The sequence below is a fragment of the Danaus plexippus genome, chromosome 25 (assembly GCF_018135715.1).
Source record: "Danaus plexippus chromosome 25, MEX_DaPlex, whole genome shotgun sequence".
Taxonomy (NCBI): Eukaryota; Metazoa; Arthropoda; class Insecta; order Lepidoptera; family Nymphalidae; genus Danaus; species Danaus plexippus.
The window spans coordinates 5,782,548-5,793,586 of record NC_083553.1 but is presented as its reverse complement, the minus strand read 5'-3'; the positions used below and the strand labels follow the sequence as shown (position 1 = coordinate 5,793,586).

Here is an 11,039-nt window from a genome sequence, read left to right as displayed (position 1 = left end):
AAAACGATTAAGGAGACTGAGCAAAATTTGTTAAAAACAGAATTGAAATAAAAATAAAACAACTTTAGCGACGTTTAATATAGTTCAGAATAAATACTTTAACTATACAGAATGAGGTCTCGATAAGTAAAGGGGCTCCTTAAACCTACTCCTGGCTCACAAGTAACAGGCACTGTTGAAGCTCCTCTCCCTCCAACGTGATGCACCCGGCACCCGCACGGTGAGTCCATGGAATGCTGAGAAGTTGGTCAAAGCTGGTATCCGTTTAATGAGTGTGATATCACAAGACGTTACCCAGTAATTCACCACTCCTTGGACTTCATAAGTCCCATGTGTAATGTTTAAATATATTTTTTTATAATAGATACCTTCTAGCGACAATTTTTTTAGTGTATTTAATTTCAAAGGTCATTAGTAAGAGTGAAGTCGTTTCTTGTATACAGTGATTGCGACATGCGATCCCTTGGTTTTTTGTTATTACATATTCGAACAAAATAATCTTTATTACAATATAAACAAGTTATTCGCATTATTTGGGAAGAATTAGATCAATACCCTCTCATTAGACGACTGAGTTTTAAATATTGAAACATCAGTTAGGAATGTTGTCATTTCATTATTTTATTTAATATGATGTAATGTTCCGTCTCGATGTTTTATAATTTCATTTTATTTCATAATTTTAGTTTCACATATAATTTGTTCTTTGTGTAAGATCAAACATGAATGATCGTTATAAGAGAGTCCTTATCGATCGATGTTTACTATTTTTCCTTTTATTATTTAAAGGTTAACTCGACGTGTGTTCGTATAATGTATGTAATGTAAATATGGTTGGTTGTTTGAGTTTTATTTCATTTATATTCGAATGTGTTTGTTGGAAATGTACATAATTAAAACTTTTGAAAGAAAATTTTTCTTTTTAAGGATTGAGGTTCGCATGCATTTTGAATTTTTATGTCATTTAATCGGTTTAACAAAATGATGATAAAAAATTTAATTAGTCGATATTAATAGATATCGTACAAAAATAACATATATGTATATACGTGGGTAACACTGAAAATGTTTAGAACAGCTTGTTAGAAACTTTATTTATGATTTTTTTTTGAAATCAATTTTAGAACTTTTTGTTAACCTAATGTAGTAAATTTCATTCATTTGTCATTTGTTTTGGTGAATTGGCGGCAAAACTAAAACTCTCGTCACACGTGGAAGTGTACCTAACGCGAGAAAATATTCGTTCAATGATTTTTTATGATTTCCGTAGTGGGCTTACTCAACAACAAAGCTATGATAGGCTGAGATTAGCATTTATTAAGGAAGCCCCTTCTCGTGCCACTATTAACAATTGCTTTAACGAGTTGAAGAGTGGACGTAGCAATCTCAACAATGATCCGCGTGAGAGACGTTCTTTAACAGCGACTACTGAAGATAACATCGGTGCTGAGCGACGCATGGTAGAGGAAGATAAGAGAGTGACCCATCAGCAGATACGGGCCAGCCTAGGCATTGGTATGAGTCAAGATCAAAAAATATTACAAGAATATTCAGGCGTCAGGAAGCTTTGTACCAGATGGATTCCCCATACTTTAACCGACGACCAGAAACAACTCCGCATGTATAGGTGTCGCCAAATGTTAAATAAGTTCAACGGCGGTGACTCAAATGCTGTATTTAAAATTGTCACAGGGGTGAAAGCTGGATATCTTGCTACGAACCCGAACCAAAAGACAATCAGCTCGGCGGGTAGTTCCTTTCGAGAATCGGCCAAATAAGGTAAAGAAAGGAAGAAGTCAAGAAAAAAGATAATTGCCTCATTATTGGATCAGAAAGGTTATTTCGCGACAATTATACTAGAAGATGGAAGGACCGTTACTGCAGACTGGTATGTAAATCGTCGTTTGCCTGTTGTCTTGGAAAAAAATTACAGCAGCACACTCAAAGCAGGATCGTCCTTCACCACGACAATGCTTTAGCGCACTCCACAAAACAGACTGTTGAATATTTTACTATGGCAAGTGTCGAGACAATGAGTCATCCGCCATACAAGCCTAACCAGGCGCCTTGAAAATTTTATTTATTGCGAAGAATTAAAGATAAAATTCGAGGTATTCACTTTACGAAGAGATCCCTAAAATGCCATAGAAGAGATGCCCAAGGAAGAATGCTTTTCACAGTTGTTCCATCGAATGCGACGGTGTCTAGAGAAGAACGGAGATTACTCAGAAAAACAATAAAAGTATTGGCAACTTTTTAACATTAAGCCAATTTTTTATTTCCTAAATATTTTCAGTGTGACCTAGGCGTAATAATGACAAATCCTCAATCTTTTTATTGCGGCCAAACTAAAAAATCATCTCATTATTTTCTCATGTGCTCGTCACCGCCATGCTTCTCTTCCAGATCCGTCCATACATAATGCCGTCGCCTCTTCGCCTTCATCTCATACAAATCATTGTTCACACAATTCATCCACACTCTCCTCGGCGTTCTACATTTGTCTTATTCTCTTTATTCGACTAACCAGTCTCTTCTTAAGTGCTCCATCAGTGATGCAACTTTTAACTTTATCATATATAAGATAGGACCGCTCAGACGACACCCTCAAAAAGACGACAGGCTTCACGTCAGTAACTTGACAGAATTATATGATGGAAGTGTCAGCGCAAAATAAAAGAGATTATTTGTTATCTGTGTACCCTGCGGTCTCAGTACGTATACAACATGATACTTGGCAAAACCATAGCATTCCTGTGCATGTTCCGAGCAATATGTTGTATATTTTTCATGCAATATATATATATATATTTCATACAGAAGAGATATATGTTTCATAAGAATTATATAACAAACTCGGAATACCAGTATGATTAGTCTAAGTTATCATCGTCACTACATACGGAGCGTTAACAGATTTTCGTTCATTAAACCCAATACATATAATATTAGTAGTTAAAACTCACGTTAAAAATAATCCACACATAACTTTCCGAAATCCATTAAGAGCGAACGTCTAAACTCGACACTCGACAGCATGCAGACGATCTGATTGATAACATAACCCTCTTTTTCTTTTCTTGTAAGTCTGGTTAAGTCACCAAAATGATTCATCATTCATAAGTACATGATTTATATCATTTAACAAAACAGTCCGCAGTCCACGACATCCAAACAGGAACTGCTCACCAGAACATGACACGTGACCCAACAGAAAGATCTTCAAGGGAACTTTCACAGAGTACATCAGTCTGTGTTTAGATCAGGATATAACATATTTAAAAGGTTATATTTTGTGTATAAATGAAGTTATATTTCAATTCAATAATTAGAGCCATTTTGTTTTGCCTAACTACTATTTCAGTTAAGTCCGCCATTTATTCATTAAGGGCGATAAATTGATAAAACTGTCTAAAGTCATTACTATAATTGTCTTACATTTAAGGCACAATATTTTTCTCACTGTTCTCATAGATCAAATGTCCCATAATAAAATTTCATATAGTAAACATTTATATGTAATAATAAGCAAATTAAATTGTTGGACTATCATTTTTAAAAACACAGATTAAAAAAAAGTTTGATGGGTTGGAATGATTGACATTAAAAAAAAATCTCTATGTTAATATATAGATATAATATGGAGTTCTGTATCTCTGCGGATATAAAGATTTTATAAAGATATAAAAACCGGTTGGTGGATTTAAATAATCTTTGATCCGAATACGAAATATTTATTTATACTATGAAATAACTTGTGATAATAAAAAACCTATTAATGTTTAAAACACGATCTTTGTTAATGGATGTATTCAATTAATTTTTCTCGTTTAAGATAAAGGACATTGTTCGTTGATAGCATTTGGTGCGGCGAGGGGTCCGCGTACAGCGTCAAGTAATCACTCGCGTGAAAAACGTTTCAACTAATTATTAGAATTCAGTTGAAATGTTATTTTTTATTAAACGACCTTGTTATATATTTTATTATTTTAAACACTACATAAGAAAATGAGCTACATGCATATATATAGCACGTAATGATTTAATTATAATATATATGGAGAAACATTCAATAATGTCTCTGGCGTTGTATCGTGACAATGTAGGGTGACCATAATCCGTGATATATCATAATCCATGATATATATACCATAATCTATGATATATGATAGGTATCGTTTCTTAGAATAGATTTAAATCAATATAATTATAAAGTAGTGTTGTTTATACTCAGAAAACTATTATATACTAACGAAATGCAATCTCGTTGAACATGAATTAGTAATGCAGGAAAAATATAATATATTCTGCCACGATTAAAATGGATGCAACTTTTTTTGTATAAAACTGATAATCATATAAAGTGGCAAATATGTTTCAAAATTACGCAATCAGTAAGTCAATCTGCAATATCTTCTTATTATTCCGTATCATATATAGAAACTTGAGAAAATTGTATTAAGTGGTTTTTAATGGGAACTATCCTTAAACGATAAAAAATATTTCCATAAAACGTTCTACAGTTATTAATGATATATTCACAGTATAGGTTAGTTATACTGATGTTATAAATTAATAACGTGTTTGTGTTTGTTTGTTACGCCTTTGCAAAAATGATGTCTTGACAGTGTTTATGTTTTAAATTTTGATCTCCAGAAGCTACTGAAGTTACATTTCGTTATTACACTTGAAAGTTATAAAAAATATATATTAAATATGTGAGGTTAAATGCAGTTTAAATTAAATTTTGCTCAATCACCCAACAACCTCTGTATCAGCAAGGTAAGTTGAGGAAGCTTCTCGATGTTGACGAGTAAAGCCAGGAGAATGATTGTATCGAGTTTCGTAGTGGAAATATCCGTGATAACTATAAATCGTGGTCAACTCTGTACGCAGATAGTTAATATAAAGACATGTTTACATTACACATTGAGTGGTCGAGTCGTTCGGACGTCGATACACAGACTTCAGAACATTACAGGTTGACAGATGAAGAAGAAGAGGAATTAGTGCTTAAACAACAAGGTATACCCACTGTTATATTCATAATAGATTGTAGATACTTTAAACTGCTCAGTAATAGATATATTATTTTTATACTGATCCCAAATTTATTGAGATCTTCAATTTATATTTTAAGAAAATTGATTTTATTCTAAATCATTATCCTTGGCTTGTGTCACGTCAAAGAATATATTTTTAATAAAAGAAGCTAAAGTTTTTCATCTATAATATCATTCGAACAAAAAGGTCTGAGTTGCGTTAAAGAATATATTTCTAGAAGTTTCAAACAATAATGAGATCTAAGACTTTCGCGAGTTTTATTTAAAAATAACCGAAACGTAGGATTTATGTAGTTTTAAAATAATAAAATCCGCGTATATCCGAAAATATATTATTTTCATTTAAATGAGTTTCAAACAAATTGGTGAACAATACATATACAGGATATGAAAGATTATTTTTATGCGCCTAAGTTTTTGGTACAGACATATTTAATCTATGGCATTATGTACACAGATAACATATGTACCTAGTGAAGTATATTATATACAAGGTCTTAACTGTTATTATATATAATTGAAATTATCGATAACCGCATAATAAAATAGTTATAAATATATAGAAGTGAAATATTATTTCATTATATGTATTCATAAATGTACGTAATTGAGTCTAGTCTTTTTTTAGCCTTGGAAGTTTTAATGTGTTCTCGAATGTACCAACTGACGTCACTGTTATGTTACTTAGAAGCTATCAAAAATTAGCAAAATTCTCCACTTAATCAATGATCCACCCATAAAGTTGTCGTAATATAAGAAGAACACTTAGGTCTTAGAGATTATCAACAGGTTCAAACAGTTCCAAAGCTTTACAAAGCCTGCCTTTTGAGAGTTTCGGGTGTCGACCGGTTTCTTGTAAAAAATCTTGTAAGAAGCCGATCGTGTGTACGGCACATGGACGGACGGATACATTATATATATACAATCAAGGTTGTGGTTTGACGTTGTGAGGTTTTTATTAAAAATCTGATTACAACAAACACTATAACGAGCCAATGGTTATAAGGCATGCAAGCAAAGGTACAACTTTCACCCTGTAAAGGTATGTAAAAAAAATACTTAAAATTTTTAAACAAATTTCTCTTATTTCAAGCGAACGAAGACAAGTTCAAATTCTAGTATTTTATGAACGGACATAGTTCAAATAGAATGTTTGGTGTTATCACTAAATATATAGTAATTAAAATGCAGTAAATAATTATAACATACAAGCATAATACATAAAGCGTGGTGTAGTCATAATTAGTTACATTTTTGTCGCTTACATCGGCTGAATAGAGATTTTCGTCGATAGCTTAAAATTAAAAAAAAACACCAAAATAACACAGTCATTATAAATCATTGTATGTATAAAACCACGGTGTTGGACATCTTCCTTCCGTAGCTTTTACGCGTTTAGGTGTGACCTTAACTAATTATAATACAAATATTGGAGAAAAGTAGCGCTGGCGAGATACCTCTAGTGGCATTTGAGATGCCGCCGAGTAAAACCTGAATGATGGTGTAGAGCTCTCACTGTACCGAAATAAGAAGACACTAAAGAACTCTTTAGAATAATAAAAAACATTGTATTATATAGCATAGATAGAGAGGAATATAATGAAAATTTAGGTACCTAGTCGGTCTCACAATGAACTAGCCTGGTATAGTCCTACGCGACGTGTCGCTACATGTTGAGTTGCATTAAACAGTACGCTTATCGCGTACTTAACATAAAAAACACGCGTCAACATGACAGGCTTAATCTTAGTTTAGCAGGTATTTAAATAAGGAGAGTGGTGTATTTTTCAAAAAGTCAATAAGTCAAAAACTGAGTGTCGTAAAGTTTCTGTTTAAAGAAAGTATATTTGGTGCCCAAATAAAAGAACGATTGGATGGCGTCTAGAAATATTCTGCTCTCTCCTGTAGTACAGTGAGTAATTGGGTGAAAGAGTTTATCCTCGTGAGAAATCCATCGAAGACGTTGACCACGACGGTCTCCCTGTTACAGTAGTCACTCCCGAAACGATTGCTCTTATCTAAGAGGAGGTTCTGAGTGACCGCGGCCTGTACATTAAAGAGATTGCAGCTAGGCTTGGGCTCTCTAAAAGAAGCGATCGTCGTACGATCGACGAACAACTTCCCAAGAAAAAAGCGAGTGCAAGATACCCATCTTCATCATCGAAATTTCTTTCAGCGGTACAGGGAACTGAAATAGTGTACTACACTTCGCAGTTTTTCGCTCTGTGAGGCGACAATTCAAAAACTGTGTTCGACCGACGGGTGACTGGTGAGGAAACTATGATCTTGTATTATGATCCCCGAAGCCAGTGCGAGTCAATGAAATGGCGTTATCAGTAACATGTACACGATCTTATCCATTTAGAGAAACAGAACCTACTGCTGGATAAAAATCTCTCTTCACACCAACTAATCAAGATATAACTAAGCAGCGCACTTTGTCCACTGGTTCGTCTCAAATACATTTCATTAAGTCGCTTCAAACAACTGTAATCAGTTAGGGTGTTTGAAATCAGGATACCTTATTGGAAAAGACTGTCAAAGCAGACTGTCAAAGGTCAGTCAATTCTTTAAATTCAATCTATGGGTGCCTACCTCGTTTTCCATACATCTATAAGTTCACGATCTACGTTCATGCTTGTAGAGGCTTGACTGTACTTTGAACACTGTTCATGATGTTTAGGTTTACGAATTTCTATAACAAAACTAAACAAAGGATTCTTTGAAATATTTTCTTCTGTGCTACCACTTTTCCAAACACGTTTAGATCAAAAACAAAAGTCCAGAATTTTGGGTAAAAACATTCTAGTATTTAGAGTGATTGATATTTCAAATAACTGCTAGAGTATAGTATTCTTGTATAAAAATAGTAATAATGCTTTTTAATCGTTATAATTTTAAACCTTAAAAAATAAATATTCCCAATTATTGGGTTTTAGTAGTTTGTAAATGAAGTCAGCAGTTGTTATTTTATTTTAAAAACATTCTATTGAAGTTTGAGAATGTGAGAACCTTAAATTATATAACAAAGATAGTGAATTGATGTCGCCGGGGGCTGGTTACGGTCAATTGTTGAAGAATTAAGATCTGAAGTCATATGTACATAAGTGCTCTGTGGTACTTGCAGTCGTTGGAACTGTAGTGCTTTTGAATTAATTAACCTAAGGTAAATATCTCCTAATTTACAATGTGTTTTGTTATAAATTTATAATACTTGGTGATTCTCAGCAAACTCAGTAAGCGCTAACCGCAATTATTTTACCTACGTTTCAATAAGGTAAATACATGTGTTTTGGCCTTCATTTGTTTATGGAAAAAGTCATCATAATTTTGGCTATCAATCAAGATCGTAAGTTTCAAAATCTTATTTAACCTGGACCTACTTACAAGGCACAATTTTTTTTGAGGTTTTAGTCACCGCTGTCACTTTCTCTTATTATAAAATGTAAAAGTATTCAATAAACTTTACGTTCTTATACTTTTTTATAAAACTTATTTGATTTATTACAATTTTTTTTCCTAAATACTTATATGTTGCTAATGTAATATCTTTTATGTTATAAATAGTACGTTTCGTAGTTACTGAACGAAAGTATTTGAAATGTCACGAAAAGCAAATGTCAATGTAATATGCCAATATAATATGAATAATATAGGTATTTATCTCACGATCGTATGACTCAAATAACATGATACGGTTACATAATAAAATGTCCTTCATCATATCATAGTTTATATTCTAGATATTCTTTATATCTAAATCTCAAAGAACTTATTATGTGAAAGTAAAAAGCAATCGAGTTGTTTAACTTATAAGTTTCATTGTTATATAAAATACCATAAATATTTTCTTAACACGAACGAATATGTTTCCTGGACATTATAAAGATTTTATTACGAATGTCGATCGAGTTCGTTTTGAGTATTTTAATTCTCTCGCTTATAAAAACATGATATTATCTGATTCAATAAAAACTAGTTCTAGACACCTCGACTCTGATACTGTCGGATGTTTATTTTTAGCTTGAAAATAATTATAAAAAATCTATGTTAAAATAAATTTAAAGGTGAAATCTAATAACTCTTTTTTGCTTAAAGATCTTAAAAATGTAGAACAGATCCATAATCTGTACATGTAACAGAATTATTTATTTCTTACATCAAATTTATCCTTTATATATATATATATATATATATATATAAAGGATAAATTTATATATATATATATATATATATATATATATATATATAAAGGATAAATGATAAGGAGAATGAATATTTAAGTATATATATATATATGTATATATATTAATTCTTCTTATCATTGTAAATTTTATAATTACACAGTAATTATATTTTTACGCATAACATTTACTTAATTCTGCACTTGTGTTAGTGAGTGGCCAGTAGCGACATCTATGATCCGTTACAAGCGTTCGCGTTACAGTTTCAGGTTTGTTTTATAATATGCTATATTTTATAATAGGCTATGATCAGTCATAAAAACAATTCTAAGGATTATAGTATATTATAATTAGTATAGCACGGAGGGCGCCACTTGTGACTTCAAGAAAAATACAACTGTTATAACGAATTTCTTGAGAACTTCACGGAATTTATAAATATACTTCATATTATTCTAATTTAATGAGCAATAATAATAATAATATTACAGATGGTGTGCAAGTTAAAAGAGTTAGCGGTGCAGCTGTTCGACGCGGGGGCGCTGCGCATCGGAGACATAGAGGCCAAGCTGGGGCGGAGGACCCCCATATACTTTGACCTCAGGGTCGTCGTATCTCATCCTAAGATCGTGGTAGGTCTTTCGAGAAACAATCGTTTTACTGATCCATCCCAAGTCACAAAAAGTATGCAGGAGTAGGTTTATACCTAACATATGTTAAGGACATCCAATTTGTTTTCTATGCTCCGTATAAATTTTTAAAAGATAACAAAACTAAAGAGAAATATAAATAATATAAATGCATAAACCGTCAAAGACTTCTGTATGTTTGGTTTTAGATTTAATTTTTTATTACATATTATATGACGTTTGAGAAGTAACTACACGAGCGATCCTTATATTAATACATTAGGTAACAATATTAGTTTTATTCGATGTAGAAGGCGATCTCCCAACAACTGGAAGTCCTGTCGTCCGGAGTGCATCACGAGCTTGTGTGCGGAGTGCCGTACGCGGCGCTGCCCTTCGCCGCCGTCATGTCCGTCAACACGGACACGCCCATGATCATGAAGAGGAAGGAGACTAAACTGTACGGCACCAAGAAGATACTAGAAGGAGTGTTCCAGAAGAATCAGACGTGTCTCGTGGTGGAGGACGTGGTGACGTCCGGCGGCACCTTACTGGAGACGGTTAACACGCTGCGGAGCGAGGGTCTGGTGGTGACAGACGCTGTCGTGGTACTCGACAGGGAGCAGGGGGGCGTCGGCGTGCTGGAGGCGAGCGGCGTCAGGGTGCGTTCCATGTTCACCATAACGGAGCTGGTCTCCATGTTGAGGGACGCCGGCAGGGTTAGCGAACAAACAGTAGACATAATATCGGACCACATTAAGGAATGTCAGTTCGGAGCGAAAGACAACTGTGATCCAGTCGATACATAAACAATATTAATGATTTGGAATTTATATATTAGTTATTTATGTTCGTAACACTCGTTACTATTTGTAAGTTGATTCATGCGAGATTGTAACTCAATCCTTAATAGTAAAAGGACAAACGATTAATTGAAGCTGTCCCTTTTTTATATTTTATGTAAAATAAGAAACATTTAAGATCGTGTTGAATGAATTTCATTATGATAAGATGTTACTAGTTCTTGTATTAACTTTTAATAAATAAACATATTTAATTGTCTATATTCAAGTTTCCTTTATAATCTGTTGAATCATTCTGTGTCAATGTTTTAAACCGCCTTATAGTGCAATGTCAATTTTTCTTATTTTAACCTAACACTC

General features: G+C 33.2%; 1 protein-coding gene across 2 annotated transcripts; it reads left to right on the top strand.

Annotated features, from left to right (window-relative positions):
* The first annotated feature begins 4,880 nt into the window (after window positions 1–4,880).
* On the top strand, window positions 4,881–10,942 carry LOC116775394 (uridine 5'-monophosphate synthase-like). Of its 2 annotated transcripts, XM_061524718.1 has the most exons (4): window positions 4,918–5,025; window positions 7,240–7,332; window positions 9,739–9,879; window positions 10,188–10,942. In XM_061524718.1, the coding sequence occupies exons 3-4, from the start codon at window positions 9,739–9,741 to the stop codon at window positions 10,683–10,685; spliced, it is 639 nt and encodes a 212-aa protein (XP_061380702.1). In that variant the 5' UTR covers window positions 4,918–5,025; window positions 7,240–7,332; the 3' UTR covers window positions 10,686–10,942. The 2 variants fall into 2 exon arrangements, with proteins under 2 accessions (XP_032524186.1, XP_061380702.1); XM_032668295.2 differs by lacking the exon at window positions 7,240–7,332 and having other exon boundaries at window positions 4,881–5,025.
* The last annotated feature ends 97 nt before the right edge of the window (window positions 10,943–11,039 follow it).